Source organism: Anguilla anguilla, chromosome 7 (genome assembly GCF_013347855.1).
Source record: "Anguilla anguilla isolate fAngAng1 chromosome 7, fAngAng1.pri, whole genome shotgun sequence".
NCBI classification, from domain to species: domain Eukaryota; kingdom Metazoa; phylum Chordata; class Actinopteri; order Anguilliformes; family Anguillidae; genus Anguilla; species Anguilla anguilla.
Window position 1 is genome coordinate 24,954,771 of NC_049207.1, and position 22,717 is coordinate 24,977,487.

The 22,717-nt window shown below is 41.0% G+C and overlaps 1 protein-coding gene across 3 annotated transcripts in view; it reads left to right on the plus strand.

Annotated features, from left to right (window-relative positions):
• The window catches only part of slc2a9l2 (solute carrier family 2 member 9, like 2), a 137,847-nt gene extending 115,690 nt beyond the window's left edge, over positions 1-22,157 (plus strand). For all 3 annotated transcript variants that reach the window (XM_035425052.1, XM_035425050.1, XM_035425051.1), the window contains exon 13: positions 21,737-22,157. In XM_035425052.1, coding sequence (XP_035280943.1) covers positions 21,737-21,991 — 255 coding nt within the window. In that variant the 3' untranslated portion in view covers positions 21,992-22,157. The remainder of the gene's footprint in view (positions 1-21,736) is intronic.
• The last annotated feature ends 560 nt before the right edge of the window (positions 22,158-22,717 follow it).

Consider the following 22,717-nt stretch of genomic DNA (forward strand, 5'->3'; position numbering starts at 1 on the left):
TTGTGACCTGCTTTTCCTCTCTGTGGTTTTTCTAACTTAATGCCCCTGAGATGTTCTTTAAAAAAAAAAAAAAAAAACTGTAATTTTCACACAAAAGCAGAAAAAGGGGTAATATTTTGTTCTCAGCAGATAGCCCCGCTCGTTAATTACAGCCGGTTATACCTGATTGTTGTCTCAGCGCCCGCCGGATGATCGGGGGATCTGGGTCTCGCTGGGTACGGCTGCCGGAGGTGCTCTGTGTCTGCAGGTGTGAGTGATATCCCTGGCTGCTTTTTTTCAGTGGCAGATCATCATCATCATCATCATCATCATCACGCCGAAAACAAACACAACATGCTCACTTCCCGTCAGCCTCTTCCTCTCTGAGCTGATAGAGCTGAACCTGCTGAGAACACGTCAGGCATTGTCTTTAACATTTCTCAACGCATTTTAAAAATAAGCCACCATATATAGTGCAATCTGTAAGTATTTGGAGGGTGGCACAATTTTAGTTTTAGTTTGAGGGCATTTACATCCATATCAGTTGAACTGCGTGGGAAGTACTGCCCTTTTTATAGACAGCCCCTCCATTTTATGGGACCACTGGGGTCATTGGACATTTGCCTGCAGTGTAGTAGAGGCTTAGAGATATACTGTATGACATTTTATGCATTTTTAATTTATGGAAAGGAGCCCCCCCCCCCCCCCCCCCCCCCCTCGGCTATTTGCTATGTGTGGAGCAGAGGAGCTGTACAGTGACTGAATAAGGAGTGTGTGGGAAGAGAGGGGCATTTTTGTGCAGCCTGAAGAGCCCTGAATGTGAAGTGCAGAGGGATGTAGTGAAGAGCAGAGAAATTTGGTGAAGAGCAGAGGGATGTGGTGAAGAACACAGGGATTTGGTGAAAAGTAGAGATGTGGTGAAGAGCAGAGAGATGAGGTGAAGAGCAGAGGGATGTGGTGAAGAGCAGAAGAAAGTGGTGAAGAGCAAAGAGATGTGGTGAAGAGCAGAGGGATGTGGTTAAGAGCCGAGGGATGTGGTGAAGAGCAGAGGGATGTTGTGCAGAGTAGAGGCATGTGGTGAAGAGCAGAGAGATGAGGTGAAGAGTAGAGGGATGTGGTGAAGAGCAGAGAGATGAGGTGAATAGCATAGGGATGTGGTGCATAGTAGAGGGATGTGATGAAGAGCAGTGAGATGAGGTGAAGAGCAGAGGAGTGTGGTGCAGAGTAGATGGATGTGGTGAAGAGCAGAGAGATGAGATGAATAGCAGAGGGATGTAGTGCATAGTAGAGGGATGTGATGAAGAGCAGTGAGATGAGGTGAAGAGCAGTGGGATGTGGTGAAGAACAGAGAGATGAGGTGAAGAGCAGAGGGATGTGGTACAGAGTAGAGAGATGTGGTGAAGAGTAGAGGAATGTGGTGAAGAGCAGAGAGATGATGTGATGTGAAGAGCAGAAGGATGTGGTGCAGAGTAGAGGGATATGGTAAAGAGCAGAGAGATGTGGTGAAGAGTAGAGGGATGTGGTGAAGAGTATGGGGGACATGAGTACTCACGCCATGACTTGTATTTTGTGTGTTTGCCATCTGGTTCATATTGTTGTGGAGCTTTGGAGGATGGCCTCTCACTGCAAAAGCCAAACAAATAAGTCTTAATAAGTACTTTAGTCTTATGTTTAGACTTAAAAAAAACTTTTTTGCTAAATAAGGGAAAAACACTGCCAGTGAGGTGAGACAGATTGATTCATTTCAATATTTGCCAATGGGGTAACACCATTTCACTTAACAAGCAAAAACTAAAACAAGGTCATATTTTCAATGTGAGGGGGAAAAGGATTTTAAGGCTTAAAAGACTAAAAATCTTAAGATTTTTTTGCAGTACACCACCCTGCTCTCATTGCCTTGTGAAGTTGTTGGCTCCCTATAAAAGCTTTAGAAGAAAAGATTGGGAAAGCAGGGTACAGAGAGATAGAGTGGGCGAGGAAAAAGTAAGATGAAATGAGAGAAGAAAGAAGAAAGCAGGGGAGAGAGGGAGAGATTGCCTCACTGTTTTGAAATGGGTATCTCTGGAAGGAAGGTCTGTGGGCTGTTTTTATCCTGTTAGAAAGCCCCTCTGCCCATGAAATAATGAGGGCCACAGCCCAGCGAGGGAGAATACCAAGGTGACACAGATCAATTGCCAGCCAAGGACACGGTTGTCCCGCCTTCCTTCTCCGCATTCGTACTTTTTTCATTAACCGTTCATTACCCACTGACCAGCTCATGCCAGACTGGGAAACTGTTTCTATACCTGTCATCTAGGTGAGCAGTCTACAGATGAACCTTCTCTTTGCACTGTCTAAGATTTAAGGTATTTAAAACTACTATATATATATATATATATTTATATATATATATATACATTTTTCTATTTTACTATGAATGATGAATATTAACTGTTCAGTTAATATGTCTGGCATAAATTACACAATGTTTTTTTTTTTTTAAATATATTTTGCTACCCCATTGGTTAACACATTAGCTGTTATGCTTCCCACAGTCCCCTAAACTGAGGGGTGAGGGGTCATTTTCCCCTGCATGGCCATTCACTGTGTCGCCAATCTTGCTACAGTAGGTGGATAGCAGAGGCTAAAGCCCACCTTCACATACTAGAAAATAATGATATGGGGATATCACACCCACTAGCTGCATGCTAATGCCTGTAGTGCCTTCGCTTACTGCCGCAGCAAGGTTGTGAGTCAGTGAACTGCCGGCGTGGCTAACCCCACAGCGAACCGCTAAACGAGGCTGAGGTCCGGATGTAACGGCAGGCGGACGCTAACGAGCAGGGTGATTGACAGCATCGTGCTGATCCTTGGGCTCTTCCCTACTCGTTCCGTTGATAAACGAGGCGGAACCCCAACAGGAAACCGTGACTTTGGGAGCTTCCCAGCGGCTCAGTGGAATCCATTTAAAAACCCGCCCTCGCGTAAGCATACAAAAGCCCAGTACGCAGTCCCTTGCAGAACTGGAACATGCTGAATATACATTGTGAAATAAATCATTTAATAAAGACACTACCAGTACTTCCCAATATATGGGCTAAAATACAAATTATGGCAAACCTGCGAATACTTCAGGGAGTATATGTCTGTGTCAGCTTGTGAGTGCATTTATGTGTGTGTGTGTGTGTGCGTGCGTGTATACAGGCGTGTGTGTGTGTGTGTGTGTATATATATATATATATATATAAATTAGTAGCATATATATATATATATATATGTATAATTTTTATGTTAGCAATTCACACAGACTCATATGCATTTTGGTACTGATCCAGATCCTTGTAGGTCCAGCGCCTTTCATTATTCAATGACAAGGGAATCCACCATTTAGGTCAGTCCCTGTAACAGAGAACACATCTCCCTTGTATCAGGGTACTATGATGCTGTAGAGTTCTGGTCCCACCCATGCGCTGTTAGTTTTCCAATCCCCAAATGGTAACAAAGCAAAAGTTCTATTCACCGTGGGAACATGGAACTGGAACATCACTTGTCCATTAGGGAGCAGAGAAACCCATTGGTGTAAAGTGTAAAAATGCTTCTGCTAATCCATGAAAGGCATGAGTCACTGGCTGAGAGGAAAAAGCCTAAAGATTTCCCCTCGGACCTCCAACCCTCGGCACAAATGCAGTACGGAACACGAAGACAAGTGGGGTGGAGGAGGGGGTTAGTCTGAATTCTAGCACCAACCAATTTTTGTAGTATTTGGCGAGGCATCAGCTGCTTTAAAAGCTTTCTTATTTTGATAACGCGTGCATTTTAGGTTGCCCTTAGATCCCGTGTGCATTTCCCACTGCATTGCTCTGTGGTCCCCTGTCCATTCTGCCACATACGCTACTCTGGTGTCCTGCGTGCATTCTAAACTAATGTGCATTGAGCATAGTAATACACCATAAACCGGGGTCGTCTATGCATTCTGTCTGACCTGATGTCAGATGCTGTGGGCATTCTAATGCACAAAATTCTGCAATGCCCTGTGTATACATGGATCCTATTACTATGTTCTCACTGCATGTTCCTGTTTTATATTTGTCATATGTTGCTTTTAAGTAACCATTGTGTGAATATTTCTTCTAGGAATAAGATCACAAATATGTGATTAGAATTGAGAATTCTAATGCTGAACAATCTCTATTGGTAAATGAAAGCAATGGAGAACTAGAAGTCTGACATAATTTGTAAAAAAATATTCCAAAAAAACGTAATTTATATTAAATTCAATTCAATTTTATTTGCATAGTGTTTTCTACAGAGAACTGTCACAAAGACAGGCAAGAGACAATAGTAGCAAAAAGCAAACAGAGCAAACACCAGGCCTGTACATAAGGTAAAAAAAAACTCCCAGTGGGGAGAAAACCCTCAAACGGTGGTGAGAAAAAACTCCCCAATGGGAAGAAATCTCGAGAGGAACCCGGCTAGGGAGCCCATCCCCCACTGGCTAGCTTGGTGTAAAGTAGCAGACAAAATGAAATGGGTTAAGCAGATTACAGCTGAGGTAAAAGTAGACAAGATTAATAGAATATTTATATATTCCCCCATTCATGTGTCTGTTTCCTCCTGTACGCATGCTGCTGAACGCTACCCGTCTAACCCTGCCACCCACGTGCATGCTTGCTGTAGACTGCTAGCCTAAAAACCTGCCGTGACCCCAGCTCCTCCCTCATGTGTTGATCAATCTTTCCTTTATGGGTGGCACATGCAAATTACTAGGCTACTTACAGCTGGTTCCCTCTCCCTCCCCATCCACAGACAGTTGAGCACAAGTGGGTTTCGTGCTCAGAAGTTATCCAAAAGTACACCTTTTGCCTGAAATATAGGACTTATCCAAAAAGAGGGAATGAGGTTTGTGTTGTTCCAGAGGGTACCACTCTTTATAGAATTAGCTCCTGGAAATGGCAGATGGTTGTGAAAGAAAGGTGTTCACAGTGCTCCAGTTTGGATAGGTTTGGTGCTATTTGGAGAGGTTTTGGGACACTTGGGCTCAGCTTTTGTAAATCACGTAAAAATGTTATGGCTATGTTCAATCGACTCAAAACTCCTGGTGTTGTAGATATCCTGGAGTATGAATGTAAAAAGAAATACGGTTTCGTCCATTCTTAGAAGTACATGTTATCACTACAGAATAAAGACAACACAAAACTATTTTTGGATTTCTTTGTTGTTTTTCAAAATTAAAAAAATGAGTCGGACTCCCGTAGGATCAGGAGATTTGGTCACTTTGGTACAAATGTTCTCTTTATTTCAAACTTTGAACCATGTCTGTACTGTATTAAGTTTTGGAGGTAATGGGGTTTATTTAAGACAAGGGATATTCTTACAAAAAGCCCTGGGTTTTGAGTGGGTTTTAAGGGGTTAATGCAGTCATCTTGGAGCAGGCATTATGTTTTTGTTTTGTTTTCAGACCTAGGTGTGAGGTAATGCAGTCAGTTGCATTTTGGCCGAGCAGCATCCGGTTAAATTTACAATCTGGCAGTCCAGCGAAGAAACCGTTACTAGTCCAAAGACCTCAATAAAGACAGTAATTTTGCTATGATGGGTTCCTTAATGACGCTTTGAATGTGATTAAGGATGTATGGATTTTCTGTGGATTTATGTTAAGTTACACACCTGAGATGATTAAGAAGGCTTGAGTGCACTTCCTATCGTTTGCTTTTTTTTCAAATGTTACCGTGATTACAGCCCCCAAATATTTACCAGGAAAACCCAGTAAAATGCCAAAATGTAGCATTTGGTAACATGGTAAAGTAAGAAGAAATTAGAATTTTTAAAATCAGTCAATGCTGACTTTATAACAATGGGTTTAACTTACGTAAATTTAGTATGGCAGATGAGACAGGTTTGAGAATTGCGCTCTGTCCTTTACTTCAAATGACATGTAATTATGGGGGTTATATGAAAGGCTATCTTCTGAAGATTGCTTGTCCTTACAAAATTTAATTTAAGGGAAAGGTGGATGGATTTACTGAAGACCCCTTTTAATGATTGACAGTGTTCCCTTTGTAGAGGTTCTTGGTTGAAAATATGGATCCAGCACTTATATGAGATGATTGCTGATGAGTTTTTAGAATGTAAGTCTTGTATCCACAGAGAGCCATTTTCTTTAAAAATGAATGTATTTTTATATTTATGTCATTAATTTGCCTCCTTTCCATGAAAATTAAACCATGAAACTACTCTCTCAATTCAATTTCAGTTTGCTTTATTGACAGGATAACTACAGTCATATTGCCAAAGCAACACATGTAAGACACAGAAACATGGAAACCACATGAACAAAATGTAACAAGTATGACCCACAATACTATAATAATAATAATAATAATAATAATAATAATAATAACAATAAGCAAATTCACATACTGTAAAAATGAATTGATGTTCAATATATATATATAAGATTTTAAAAAATAGATATTCTCTCTGTTGTATAAATTTCTGGTTTGCCCACAGTAAATCACTCTGGTCTTCTAAGATCTCTTTCTCTATCTATGTCTCTCTCTCTCAATTCAAAAGTTGTTTATTTGCCTGACAAGAGAATTTGTGTTGCTAAAGAGGTAAAAAAAAAAAAGAAGCCATCTCCTCTTTCTCTCTCAGTTATGTGTTTCCATCTCCCTCTCTACCTCTGTCTGATTATCTTTCTTTGTAAATAATCAGCTTCTGATCTTGGTTGATCTTATGGCTAGCATGGTGTTTCATAAAATGGCATTCACAGACCAGCAGGCTCCTAACTGATTGACTGTGGTTTGAGATGGAAATGAAAGTCCAACCGTAGCAAAGTTGCTAGTGGAAATAAATATTTAATTTAGTCAAACAGGGAACAAATAGACATTCTTTACCATTGTCAATCTGAGCAGGATTTTAAGATGGCTGACTTGTAGCCAACCTGGAAAAGGAGACATAGCTCTGAGATAGTGCTTTGATTCCCATGAAACCAAAGGGCAAAGCTTTGTTCCAGTCACTAAGAGGTGAGCCCTTGTAGCTGAGTGTAGGTGAGCCAGCGTCTGAACTAATGCTCTGTGGTGCGTAACCTGCACATCCCTCTTTTGACAAAGGAAGTTCCAATCTATTGATGTCACCCATAGTGTATATCTATACCAGTATTTATCCATGAACAATTGAGAACGAAAGCAGGGGTGGCATCTATAGTGAGTGATTCCAGCACTGTGATTGGCAGTCTCAGGGAGGTGTGTCTATGCTACTTATTGACTTGCATTGGGAGTCATTATTATTCATGGCCTACACTGGACTACAGCTAAGAAATGTGTCACAGCCTAGAATAAGCCAAAACTTTTCTTTTCTTTTGGGCATATGAAGTATTAGATTCACATTCAGATTTATTTCCAGAGACAGCGCCTGATCACGCAGATATAGCATTTTGGATATAGATTGTAGAGCTATCTTCATAATGAATCCATTTGTTTTCTTTTATCGTGTCATTAAAATATGGTAATTTGATATGAGGAAAAACAATGTGAGCCCCAGCGAGACGCAGAATTACCAGCTGGAGGGAAAGCATCGCTCAGCTGCGTCCGGCACCCCAGTTTGTTAAGGCCCCCAAAAAAATGTAATCAGGTGGAGAGCAACGATCAATTTGGAGGTGACACTGCTTCATTCTCAACTCTGAGCTCGTTCTCCAGCCCTGCACTCTCTCTGGCAGATTAATTACTTCAGCGCCCCCTTTGCTTCCTGGTGACTGCGCGAAAGGCTCGCTGCTCATGGGGTGGGCAGGGGGTAGGTGTGAATGCAAAGGGCCGGTAGCCATCAGGCCTCACAGGCGTGTTTAATGGGAATGGGGGGGGTGGGGGCTTCAGAGTGCAGCTGATGGAGCTATAACGAGCCTGGGCTGTGTGATCAGCCTGTGCTGCGGGATCATCTACTGTACTGCTGTGTGATCAGACTGTGTTCGTGTGATCAAAATGTGCTGTCTGATCAGCCCGTGTTTGTGTGACCAGTCTGTGCTGTGTGATCATCCAGTGCTGTCATTTTGCTGTCAGTTTTGTTGGATTGCCCCTGGAGTTCCCAGAACCTGATCTCCTGGCAGGCCAGAGGTACGGGTGATGCAGTAAGTAAGGAGAAGCTGTGATGTCAGAAGTTTCCGCACAGGAGTTCTTAGTTTGTTACCCAGTTTAGTCCCTCTAAAGATGGAACAGTGATCTTCAATCCTGGTCCTGGAGACAGAATAAAGGACAGGGGGCTGCTGGGTAGATCACTTGGGAAAAGCATCGCTTCTGTTGTATGGGTGAACAACAAGATCTCAGATCGAATCTGACCCGTGCCAGTGCCAACTGTGGTCCCACAGCCCCATAGGCACGGCATACGATTGGCTTTGTGTTGCGCAAAAAATATATGGGACAGATTGAGTCAGCGGGGATAGTAGTGGTCATTGCTCAAGTGACCTTTGTTGGCCGTCTAGGCGCCCATGACTTGCTTTGCACATGCATATGATTGGGTCTCCCCTGCACCCACTCTGCACATGCATATGATTGGGTCTCCCCTGCACCCACTCTGCACATGCATATGATTGGGTCTCCCCTGCACCCACTCTGCACATGCATATGATTGGGTCTCCCCTGCACCCACTCTGCACATGCATATGATTGGGTCTCCCCTGCACCCACTCTGCACATGCATATGATTGGGTCTCCCCTGCACCCACTCTGCACATGCATATGATTGGGTCTCCCCTGCACCCACTCTGCACATGCATATGATTGGGTCTCCCCTGCACCCACTCTGCACATGCATATGATTGGGTCTCCCCTGCACCCACTCTGCACATGCATATGATTGGGTCTCCCCTGCACCCAGTCTGCACATGCATATGATTGGGTCTCCTCTGTACCCGTTCTGCACATGCACAGCTTGTGGCCTGAGTGTGAAAAGAAGCAATTGGCTAACACTGCAGGTTTTGGAGGACAACTGCAAGTTGTTTTCACTCTCCCAAGTTGGCAGCAGGGGGGCATACACTACATGGACAAAAGTATGTGGACACCTGACATCCAACATCTTGTCCAAAATTATGGGCATTAATGTGGAGTTGGTCCAGCCTTTGCTGCTATAACAACTTCCACTCAACTGGGAAGGTTGTATTCTAGATGCTGGAGAATTTCTGCAGGGATTTGCTTCAATTCAGCCAGAAGAGGATTAGTGAGGTTGAGCACTGATTGGGCAATTAGGGCTGGCTCATAGTTGGTTTCCAATTGATCCCATAGGTATTGAATGGGGTCTAGGTCAGGGCTTCATGCAGGCCAGTCAAGTTCTTCCACACAGTTATTGACAAAATAATTTCTATAAGGACCTTGCTGTGTGCCCGGGGGCATTGTCAAGCTGAAACAGGAAGGGGCCTCCCCCAACATGTTGCGGAAGAACAGAATCGTCAAGAATGTGATTGTATGCTGTAGCATTGAGATTTGCCTTCACTTTAACTAAGGGGCCAAGCCCAAACCATGAAAATCAGCCTCAGACCAAGGGGTGTCTCGATGCTTTTGGTGATATAGAGTATATGAGCATACTAATACAAAGTTAGCAAATTGGACATTCTAAATTCAGGTGGGATTGGAGCTGTCTAAAGAAAATTGGAGCTGACTTCTTGCAAGCCCTTAGTCTCAGGTATCATGCAATAGTTGAGGGTCGAAATTTAGATTTATAATTTTGGATTCAGAAACTGAGCGGTGCTCTTTTTTCAGTTCAGCTTTCTAAAAGCTCTGTACTGGGCCGTGTGCATAATTAATAATTTATTAAACATGATTTGTTCAGGCATTTTTACATTTCCCAGATCGCATTTTGAGTGTTGCAGAGTGCAGTGAGCTGTGTCACAGGTAGGACAGAGAGAGACTAAATTGGGTGGAAATGAAACCTGATCCAGGTTCGTCATTGGGAACTGGGAAGGTAAAACTCTCAGGGCACACTGTTCACAACACCAGGGAAATAATAATTTAACCAGCCTCACTGTGTAAAAACACTGTGCGACAGGGTATTATCTTAACAGGCTATATTTGTCAGCATGTTATGGGTAGCATTATGCTTAATACTGCATAATGCATTCATAAACATGCCATGACTGTCATCACTGCGTAACTACAAGCGAGAGATTTTGACTTGGATTAGCTGACGTGAGGCTTCCTATGTGAATTGAAGAGACAGATCTGTCAGTATTGCTGCACTCCTGGTGTGTGGCTGATCATTGCATTTCACACTTAGCAGTGGAGTAGGTGAACTCCCCCAAGAAGTGTTCATGCACACACACACACACACACACACACACACAAATCACATAAATAAAAAGTTGGTGGAAGGAGTTTGTTGGAGTTTGAGAAGCTTGGAGGAGGATTGTATTGTATTGTGCTTTCAAGTGTGTAATTGATTCATTTTTAAAACCCATATTATAAGCAAGGTAAAACAGATTTGCTCCTAAGGTGAGAATCTTTGTTGCCATTAGGGGATAGAGAGGGAATTTTCCTTTTTTTCTCCATTAAGCGCTCAGCTTGCAAACTCGCCAGTTAGCTAATCCGGACACTTTTTCGCTGACGAGAGGTTTTTTATGTTTTTCACCCTCTCAGGAACAATCCTAACTGTCTTTAGAAAGTTTGCCTTCGTTGTTAAGTTGCTAACGTTAACTGTAATTTATTATAATCCGATTCTGGATAAATTTGGTTGTATTTTGTTCTGAGATATAAATAACTACCTAGTACACAGGTTATTAAATGTTAAGTTAGTTGATTATTATCAATTGATTCTGCATCTGGTTGTTCTTTTTTCAGGTTATTAATTAAAAGTGAGATAGCTAAAAGTGCCTTGTTTTTCCTCATGGGTTTCTGCTGCTAGCTGTTCGGAGCCACCTTGTGCGTTGTGGTCTTAGTGTGTTCATGTCAGCAGTACTGTATCCAGACTTATCTTGGAGAGGTAGAGGGTTAAAATGTGGCCAAAGCTGTGGGAGGGTTGCAGGATGGAAAGCGATTCTCAGGGGGAGTGTCTGCCACCATTGCCGGCTCGTTGAGCACCTTGAGAGCAAGATCCTTGATCTTGAGGACCAGTTTGCTGGACTGCAGTTTACAATTTGTAGAGTTCCAGGACCTAAATAGTACATCCTTTAAAGAGGCACATCCATGGTTCTGACCTCTTACACCAATGTGAATAAGATTAATCAAGCATGTGCACGTATGAGTGTATGCATGTATGGACTGTTTATATATGTGTGTGTATGTGTGTGTCTTTGTGTAAGCATGCCAGTATATATCAATGTGTATGTGTATTGTACTCTAATATACAGTATGTGTATTTATGTGCGAGGCTATAACGGGATGCAGCAGAAGGATCAGACAGCCTGGTGTGACAGGACCTTTCACAGGTGTACTGAAGGAGGGCACTTTCAAAACTGGCTCCATTTGGCACATCTCAGCTGACTCAATGCTCTACTCCAGAGTGACAAACAGACCGACTTCAAAGTCACACAAATAAGTCTCCAAACATTGAACCCTACAAAGACAGCGAGTCCCCAGCTACAACATTTCAAACTTGCTAGTGCAAAGGAGCAGACATCCTGCCAAATTCTAGACACACCTCCCCCCTACTTAAGTGCAAATAAATATTGACTACATGTGACACTTAAATTAGCTTAGGATGGCAGGGCTAATAGTTAGTCTATCAGCTATTGAAACCACAAGTATATCCTTAGCAAGGGCATGCATGGCCAGTTTTCAGTGAGAGAGATTTCTGTGTGTTTGTTGCAAGTTTTTTTTTTTCTCTCACTAGCACTTCAGAGCTGCAGCAGTGGAGGAGCTGACCTGTTATTAATGTATTTTTTTCCGTCATTCTTGTTTGATGGTGCTTGAGTGCTTTTGAATGGCTCCCACAGCATGCTGTGCCAGGAATAGGACAGGCCACCGCTTCTTAAACGCACACTTTTCTCTTCATCCCAAAATGAAGTCCAGAAAGCAGAAAGAGGACACTGAGATGTGTGCGTGTGTGTGTGTGTGTGTGTCTTCTTGTGTGTGTGTGTGTGTGTGTGTGCGCGCACGCATGTTTTTCACTCTCAAAAAGACATTAAAACATGTTTGTAATGCTCACTCATATCATCCTCTGAATATCTTTCAAATATCATTGTTGAACTTCAGAAAGGAAAAAAAATCTATGGACACCAAATTATCTGTGCATGAAATAACAGTGCAAAGTGAACAGACCACCCCGCCCGCACTCCACAGTCCCTCTGTACTTCTGGATTTCTGCTAGATGAACACTTAGAGATTGTGTTATCTCTGCACACCCCTACTGTAAACTGCAATATACATAACGACAGTATGCAGTTAAAGTAAGGCTGGGAGAGAAAAAAAGAGGAGAGAGAGAAGAGATAGATATTAGGCAGGAAGGAGGAAAGAATGAAGAGAGAGGAGAGAGATGAGGTGAGGTGACACTGTAATAGAGAGAGAGAGAAAGGAAAAGATAAAAGACTGGAAAAGACATGGTTTTTATTTTTAGCAGCAAAGGGACACAAATAGACAGGTTGCTCGGCACGGCGGGGGGTGGGGGGCACGGCCCAGCCAGCCTATCGCACTGAGTCACCCAGCTCCTGTGGTCCTGTCAGGACCAAAGCCGTCACGAGCCAGCGCACTGTGCACCGCAATACCGCAACACCCAGTAACCTTTACCCCTCTCTCTAACTCATACCCCTCCATCTCACATTATACCCCCTCTCTATAGCTCATACCCTTCCTCTCACATGATACCCCCTCTCTCTACCTCATACCCCTCCTTATCTTGTCTACGTCATTGTTGATGGGTATGACAAATTGGGGGCGCCGGGATGTTTGAGTGCTGTTCACTGATCCCTAGAGCGTTAGATTTCTATCAACCTTTGGATATACTTCCATATCTGCAGCAAATGACGTCCACGTTGGGTATGACTGATTTGATTTGATGACATCTTTGGAATAGCCTTTGTATTGGGATTTTGATTGGGAGACTTATTGTGTTGGGTAATTTGTAAGCGCTATTTGTTTGAGAGACATATGTGGAATGTTGGATGTGGAATGTTGCCTCTAACAGACATTCGCCTAAACACCTGTACATGTCTTTGTATGATAAGCTACTTCTTGATAAGCTATTTGCCAGTTTATTTGTACCCATAAAATCTTTTTTAAAAATTTTAAAGCCTTTTACTGTACAGTATTTCCTTTTTTGAGTGTTCAACAGCCATATGTACAGTTCCATCTTTTACATAAAATTCAGCCTTGCATATTCACTGCTAATTAACCCCGTTGCACACATTCAAATCTGGCCAATCTCCCAGTTTCTGAGGCCCTATACTATTTAGCAACATATTTGGAGTGAGACATTTTCTACTGTTACTCTGAATGTCTTGAGTACCCACAACATAGCTTGAAAATATGGCAATGTCTGGGTCTCACAGTGTTAAATGAAGCAAGACATGTGTACCATTTATAATACTTGAATAGTTTATATCATAAATTAGGAAGAAATAAAGTTTTTTATTTTGCAGTAAAATACTGAGAGATCCCATATATAAAACAGGTTAAACTCTACATGTCCTGGATCAAAAACTCCTTGACCACAAGTACATAAAATCTAAGGGTGGATATGTAGAACTACTAAATATTTGTGAAGCAAAAACTAAGTAGTGTACCCAGTGTCTCTAAATCCATCCAAAATGTCAAAAGTATGCATTGCTATAAATGACAACCTAATTATGTATTTCAATACAAACCAACTGTTTTTACTCAAGAAACTCACTGTTGCATCATTTTCAAGTGGGAATTACAAGCTTTCTGTCTGTACAGTGGTCTAAAATATCTAGGGGTCCAGAAAGACAACCAAAATCTCTCCAAAAATGAATAAAATGTACTAAAAAGGGTGACAACACTATAAACGTGTGATATTACACACAGCTATTTTTGAAGGTACCCAGGCGTCATAAATGCGCATATATGTCACAAATGGATTGTCCAAGACAGTATATGACCACTCAGTCTCAAAAGGGGCATTTCTACGCATAAAACCAATGGTAAGGTTGTATATTTATTTTATATTTAGTCCCAGATATGGACAATAGAATGACACGGTATTATTTTAGAAAAAGTTGTCTTATTTACTTTGTTATTCAGTGAGCAGCATTTTCCCTGCTGTATTGTCATATCTTAGAGGTATCGTTGGGTTTATCTTGTTGCAATGACAGAATACAATTTTTTAGTGGTGAAAGAATATTTTTATGAATGCCCAGATAGACAATATTGTCCATTATGTCATGGATGGGGGGTGTAGTTGCAGATGAGACTGCAGGGAGGGGTGCTTGTTAAATGAATGACTAATGGTTGCGCTGCAAAACTCCGTATTCGGTTTAGTTGTCGTGTATCATCTACTAATAAAACTAGAACAAAGAGTTTGTGTTTTCAAACCATAGTTGCAGGAACAATGAATGTGAGTTGAGCAATCTAGGCAGGCCAGCATGCAAACCAGGGGTTTTGCCTGAAGAGATTATGTCTTATGTTGTGAAAGTATTTTCATTTTACTTTGTATTTGAAAATTCAGCATTTTAAATGTTTTTAAGACATATTTGGAAGTAATTGCAAATACATGCAAATGCTCTTTAAATGTGTTTTCAAATTTATTTTGTAATTTAAATTCTAAGTATTTGTAAATGCTGAATTTCAAATAATTTCTAAATAATTTCATTTTCCCAAAACAATTTCCCATATTTGAAATATCTTCTTAATCACAGCCATCGGTAATTTGAAGTATACAAGCAAAAAAAAAAAATTCTTTGCACGATTATTAGCATTTTATGTATAAAAATACAGGACAAATCAATACATGTTCACACTGATTATAAAATTTCCAACAATAAGATACATTAGACTGCTCAATTATGTTAGTGTGACATAATACATATAGGAATTTCTAATGATTATTTGGAACTTGTTTAACACAAATGCTAATTATTTCTACATTTTTGTTTTATGTTGATACATATTACATGTATTATGCCCAAAAGAGAGACTGTTGCAAAAATATTGCATCAATCATCAAACTCTGTTTATAAATGCAGTCTATCCATAATTTGTGCCAGTATTGTAGCATTCGAACTACTGTAAATTAAAATGAAAAAATTTCCCTTGGTGTGTTTATAGTAATTCTGCTCATTACAGACAGGTGCAAGAAAAATATTGAAAACCAGGGACACCGATGCAGTATAGGAACACCCTTAAACAATTAAAAATAGAAATAAATACAGGAATTAAAATTGAACTGAACAATTTTCTGGGATTTCAAATTAGACAGCATATGATCCACAAAAACCATTGGTTGGCATTTGAATAGTCTATGATCATACAGGCATTACATAGGAAAACCCTGAGATTAGCAATCCCCCATATAATGGGCAGCGATTCGTGCCATAGTACTGGTATGAGCAGCCAGGTGGAGAGGGTAGACTAATGGCAGATTAGACCAACACAAAAATTTCAGTGAGCTGCACTAAAATTGCAATGCGCTGCTCAATCTTAACTAGCATGCACCTGGTAGCAGCTTTCCTTCTACTTCGGTGCACAGCAAGTCGTGAAATTACCGAACCAATGAAAAGGCCACATCAGTGCACTGGCTCGCAACATGCTATGTGCCAGCCAGAAAATAGACTCCAGTGAGTTGAGGTAGTAAGACCTGCATAATTAATCACAGATCTCATTCTCAGAACATTAGCACCTTTTGTGCAATTTTGTTATGTTTTCAGGGCTGGATGAGTTTCCTGAAGGTCATCTGTACACCTGTTTCTGTGTAAATGCATGTCAATATAGGATACAAAGAGTTCTAGGGACATAAACATTATTTAATCTCATCACCGTGAACTGTAATGCATTGCGCTTTGAAAGACAGGATTAAGGCCACAGATATAGATAGTTTAACTGCAGAGGAGGTTGTCATGGCAGCCGCAGATCATCCCAGCTGCCTGTTGGTGTTAATGTCGCTGTTTACATGATCTCACTTTGCTAATGCTTTTATTTGTAAAGAGACAATGCTTTCTAACTGGGGAAAAAATGGGCAAAAACTTGCAAACTGACAGAACAGGTCATTGACAATGAGAATCATTGTCAGCCAGATTCTGCCTGGACCTTTTTAATTCATGAACTGATCCCTTGAGGGGCATGTTTATGCTGTCTGTTGTTTTCAACAAAGTTCTGTGTACGCTATGTGTCGGCCTGATGTTTTTTTTTTTTCAAAGGAGGCAACACGTGTGCTGCGAAGCTAGAATTAGCTGAAGGTAAAATTTAAGTTTATAATTATTATTATTATTATTATAACTGAAAGACCTAAAGGCATTCTGCCTCTCTGTTGATTAAACTGTAGATTGTCTCTGTCTTTGCTGTCTTTGTAGGATGAGAACGAGGGACAAATTCATGTTTTTCTCACCACAGAAGAGACCAAAGACTTTATTTCTTCCCAAGTGATAAGCCCCATAATGACAGGGATGGCGGAGGGGAGGGGTTGGGGGGTTGGGGGGTTGGGGGGTTGGGGGAGGGCATCAGTGTAAGCCAGTTGAAGGATTGCCTTAATCTCACAGAGCCCTTTGTGGAGATATTTTTAATTTGATATTATTTACTTCACAGTGGCAACACACATTTTGTGCTTTTCCTGCTTCACGGAATTGTTTGGGTCTCCTTCTGTTCTCTGGCAGTCTTAATACATCGAGAAGTTCAGCGGAGCGGTTTTCTGTTTCATGCGCGAGTCATTCAAGGTTTATACTGGACTAAGGGAATTAATATTGTAGAGTTGCATTCATGTTTTGAATTATACGTGGGCAGCATAGAAACAGTCGCCGTGGTACATTTTTAGCCTTTTTTAACAAAATGACCTAAAATCACTTAATTGATTAGAAACATTAAAGCTCAGGTAACAGACAGATCCTTCAGGACTATTTTTGGGAACAGGTCATGTTGATGAAGAGGCAGGTGTTTCAGGTATATTGCAATAATTAGTAAGTTTGCTGTATATTGTGAAGTGCTGCATATATTTTATTTCAATTTATTTTCAGTGTGGTCCATTTTTGAAACAGATAAAAATGTGGCAAACATGCTTTACAAATATCTGTATATGCATTCAAATGTCTCTGACCAGAGTTAAATGTTTATAGATTAGTGCAATAGATCAGTGCTTTGCACTCTGTTTGCATCAGATGGTAATCAGCTGCTGTATTATAGTTCTAGATCTTGTGTTTATATTACTCTTGTGGATTGTCTTAATGTTCTTAATGTGGACCTCATTCTGTGCTTTGTGATTGGAAAGGGATCTCATTGCAATCACAAGTGCACTCTTGCATCTAATTGGCTGCGTGTGTGTATCTGAGCCATGTAGTACCCTGCGTAATGTGGTACACTGCATTCTGTACACATGGCATTATCTCTGCAGCTTTGGTGCAGTGGTTAATATGGATTGTGCCATGGTGGTTGTGGCAGTCTCTCCAGATTTGAGTTTATGCAGACATTGTACATTTCTATAGAGTATATTTGATCCCGTTTGGACTCACACATACTCTGTTAGAGCTGAATTAACACTGACTTGCCTGTGGCTGCAGGTTTTTACAGCTAACGACAGAGTTACATGATCAAGATGAATGTACCTGCAGAGTCACATGATCAGAGTCTGTGTACCTGCAGAGTCACGTGAAGTACACTTGCTGCAACATGATCAGAGTCAGTGAATGAAGTTTTCACATTGCTGGGTGACACCATTGTGCTCACACCCACAGAGATCGAAAGATCATTATCTAAATTTTAGAAAGAGGATATGGCAGAGAACTTGAATTTTCCTAATTGTGCAAGATATTTCACCAAACTTGTATGACTTCTTATGTCTCATATCCTACAGACAAATTCGGCAATCTAAGACAGGGAAGCAGGTTTATGTATTTTCTTGTGCATTGTTGGTTGAACAAACATAACTCTGAACATAAATAAACTTGGCAGCTGCCATTATTTCAAATATGTGAATATGTATGAATGAATTTATTCAACCAACTAAAAGAATATAATAAATAAATGTTTTTCAATGTGAACTCTGAACATGAGTCAACAACAATGCAGATAATATGAAACAATATCTGTTTCACTAATCTATGGAAATGCTGAATAAGCCTCTGTGAGATGCAATGAACTGGCGATAGAATATAGGCTGTCACAGTATAACAACTGTTGGCCTATATGAGGTGAATTAGTGCTCTGTATGTTAAGACATATTGCTTATATTGGGAATTACAATTACAAATTGTTATGGTTATACACTATGAGATACTATGATCTAATGTTGCTAATAACATATTAATTAGTGTCTCCAGGAGAGCTGCAGTGTCATGCTCATGTTTGTACAGTCTACTGTACATGCAACTACTTGTACATGAAACTCACAAGCTATTTTGTAGCTTTAAATGGTCTGACCACATATAAGATCTGTAATTTGCTATGATGGCACTGTTTGTGGGCTCAGCAAAAAAAATAATGCTTATGATAGGGCTATTTCATCAATAGTCAACATTGGCTTTGATGACAGAGAAGTAGATAAGCTGTTCCAATTTTCTTAACCTCTCGATCTCTCCTTATCTCCACTCATCTCCTCTCCTCCTTTCCTCCACATACCTCCAGGTAAGAGACAAGTGGTAGTGTGGGAGTGGATGAAAGGAGGTTAGGAGTGAAAACTAATGGGATGCACTCCCTGTGCCTGCAGAGACAGTGTCCCTACAGAGTCACATGATTGCAGTTAGTGTACCATCAGAGTTACATGATTGCAGTTAGTGTACCAGCAGGGTCACATGATTGCAGTTAGTGTACTAGCAGAGTCACATGATCAGAGCCACAGTCCCTGCCGAGTCACATGATCAGAGGCAGTGCACCTGCAGACAGAAGGCAGGTTTCAGAACTGACTCTCCCTCACCCCTATGCTTAATGTCCCCTCTAGGGACCCTTACTGTAATGGTTCTACCAGGACACTCACTCACTCGGTTCAGGGATTTTTGGCATCAAACCCCAATTCCATATTGCTGCTGTGTGCATTTATTTTTCCCCGTGTCCTTCTGGATGCAGAATGTTGCAGTGGGGTTACCTTGCAGAGGTCTCTCGGTGCTGAGCAGGTCTGTGGAGCCAAAAATAATTTTAAAAAGATGATAAAAACAAAACCACTTCCCTTTTTTCTTTTTCATTGCAAGCAAGAGAAAAAAGCCAGCGACATGAAAGGATATGCAATGCATATGACTCAGCTTTCTCTGTTTACAATAAAAAAATAATTAGGAAGGCAGTTTTCAAAATTGGAGCTGCGACAAGAATTGTGTATTTATTTATTTATTTATTTATTTATTTATTTATTCTAAATATATTTGCTTTAAAGCTGAACCAGGCTTGGTTGTTACTTTACAAAATGGACAAAAGGCAAAGATACTGTTTTAGCTACATAATGAGGACTCAGCAAGCTGTGTAGAACACTGGAACAGTGGCTAGTTGAGTTTTTTGGTGTTAGTAGTGTGGGGGCTCGTGTGGCCTGTGACGTTACAGATGCGTTTGAGATAGTGTCTCTCCCCAGCAGCAGATTATGGCTCCATCAGTCACATTGTGGGAGAGATCAGTTCAGGTTCTCAGCCTCCTAACAGTAATCTGGGTCCTCATATAATCCATCACTAAGCTTCTTAATTGACAGTTTAAGGTCAGCTTTCAAAGATTTTTTTTCAATTGATTAAAAAATAACCTTTTTTTCTGTGATGTCTGTTCCTGTCATTTTTTAAATGTAGTATACTCATGGGGGTAAGGCATTAAAATGTGTATACGGAACACTGTTTTCTCTAAATGTCATTGAGTGACTTGTGCAACTATTTCATGCTTTGTCCTCTTGTGAGCGAACACTGCTTCTGGCGACATTGAGAGTTCTGATGGTTCTTTTTCCACAGATTGTGGTTCTGACAATTTTACCCACTTTTTGTTCACTCCTGGAGTGATCAGCATAAGTGACAGGGGTCAGGTTTTAAAAAATTAACCAGAAAATGAACCTTGATTGAAAAGCAAAAAAGGGCTTATTCCTCTTGTGGCCGTCGTGACATATGCGACAGCTTGGTGACAAAGCGGTCACGCTTTGCATTCTGGGCGATTCTACCATGCTCACACGCAGGTGGACTGAAGTTTAAGAACATCCATCATCCTCCACATGTCATGGGAGAGGTCACTGCTTTCTGGGGTAGGGGCCTGGGGACTTGGGGGATGGGGGCATTATCTGATGGGGTGTGGCTTGCACATAGCAGTGGTGAGGCAATGGGGGCTGCGAGCTAGATTTTTCTAGATTTATTTTTATTACTTATCTTTAACTCTTTAGATGTTGGTAAAAATGTTAAACAGGCCTTACATGTGTGTGTGCGCGCATGCGCACCTGCATATGTGTGTGTGTGTGTGCGCATGCGCACCTTCATATGTGTGTGTGTGCGCATGCGCACCTGCATATGTGTGTGTGTGCGTGTGTGTATATATTTGTGTCTGCGTGTGTGTGTGCATGTGTGTATATATTTGTGTCTGCGTGTGTCCCTGTGTGTATATATTTGTGTGTGCGTGTGTGTATATATTTGTGTCTGCGTGTGTGCGTGTGTGTATATATTTGTGTCTGCGTGTGTGTTCGTGTGTGTATATATTTGTGTCTGCGTGTGTGTGCGTGTGTGTATATATTTGTGTGTCTCTGTGTGTGTAGTGTCCTGCCATACCTCTTGGCTCCTGCTCCACTCTGACTAGCCTGAGGTCATGTTCACACAGTCGGCTCTGAGCCGTGCCCTAACGAGAGGAGTAACCGCTGAGCTGCCACAAAAGTGCCTCTAACGAGCCTCCCCATATCACCTTTACAAGGGGACTGCAGAGCTTTTTTTAAAGGGTAATTCATTTAGTGAGTCATTGCTTGAATCAGAAGGGCGGAGTGTTTTGCCCAGTAGTGAGAAATGGATGCAGGAATCTCCATGGGGCAGTGGGCAGCAAAGCTCGAGGGTGTGCCAAAACCTGCACCACTGCAGTCAGGAACCAAACTAGGGGGAGGCGGGGAAATGGGGGTGGTGGAGTACTAGACTAGTTTTAGCTACAGTACAGATCAGTCACAAGCTACATGTGTTTTAATGCTACATTCAACAATAACAGCATGGATGTCTGGTGCATGTGCAATCTTCTGTTGCTATTCTGAAGCTGTTTTTCACAGTGCAGGCTACACGCAGTACTACAGGGGTGCTTGCACAGTTCAGATAAAAGCATATCTCTTGCTGGCGATAACTGCAACTGAAGCTGTCTTCTCATGAACAATCACTGAAACTGGTTTTAATGTAATGTAACTTACCTCTGTAACTAATTATTTTACACACAGCAAGACATATTTTTCCGTACAGAAGGACTAATGATGATTGGCTGAGATGCATTAAATTAGATTAAGCCAATTTTGTACTGCCACTGAAGACTCCCAATCATATTCAACATCAGAACTGTTTGAACCTTCATCAATAAGGCCCAGCCTTTGGTCATGGCAATCACCATTAGCGACAAACCCATTAGCAACTAAATTCAATTATCAAATGTTAAATGTTTTTAAAAACCTTAGCTGTCTAATGAGTGTTTTGTAAGCTGAACACCTCAGGCATTCTTGGGCTGTGTGAATGCTGAGAAGGTTCTGGGTTCCATGAGTTTCATGGGTTCTCTGTGTTCTGTTGTTTTTGCAGGAGGCCCTGCAGACCTTTGCTTTCCTGGTGTTCCTGGTGGTCTGTGTGCTGGGGGCAGTGTTCCTGTACTTCATTCTGCCCGAGACCAAGAACAAGACCTTCATGGAAATCAGCCAGAGCTTTGCCAAGATCAACAAAGTCTCAGACTCCACTCCTGACAAGGAGATCGAGATGGCGCTCTCCATCACACCACAAACCAAGGAAACCTCAAATGGAACAGTGAGAAGCATCATAGAAATTGAGAGCTCATTCTAAAAGACTGATCAGAGGGAAAGCCATCAGTGTTCTTAGTCATAATATCGCAAATGTCTTTTTTGTATACAGTACTGTGCAAAAGTCTTAGGCACCCTAGATTTTTTAAATATAATATATAGTATATATTTGGTCTTAGATGTTTATTTTTTTTGTTTTCTGCATTAGTGTGTCACTAGAAAAGAGCAAATTTGAGATTTCCAAACATGAATTTTCCAAAAAATGAAATTTTACAGATACATTTTTGTATTTTGTTAAATAAAGTAATATTTTAAGTAACAGACTACTTTTCAGATAAAAACTTGATCAAGGGTCTCTGGGATTACCTGGAGAGCCAGAAGCAAGCAAAACAGCCAAAATCTGCAGAAGAACTGTGGCAAGTTCTCCAAAATGCTTGGAACAACCTACCAGCCGATTTTCTTATAAAACTGCAGGACAGTGTACTTAAGAGAATTGATGTAGTTTTAAAGGCGAAGGGTGGTCACACCAAACATTGATTTTATTAAGTTTTTAACTGTTTACTGCTCTTTATATTATTTTTTTTTCGATATTTATAACCTTTCATTTCATTATTTTTGAAAGCATCTTAGCTGTACAGCATTTTTTTTGCAGGTGCCTAAGACTTTTTCACAGTACTGTACATATTTAAAATATAACTGGATAAATTACCAGAGTCATTAAACAGATGAAATAATTTTATCTAGGGTTTACACACTTTTTGTAGAATTG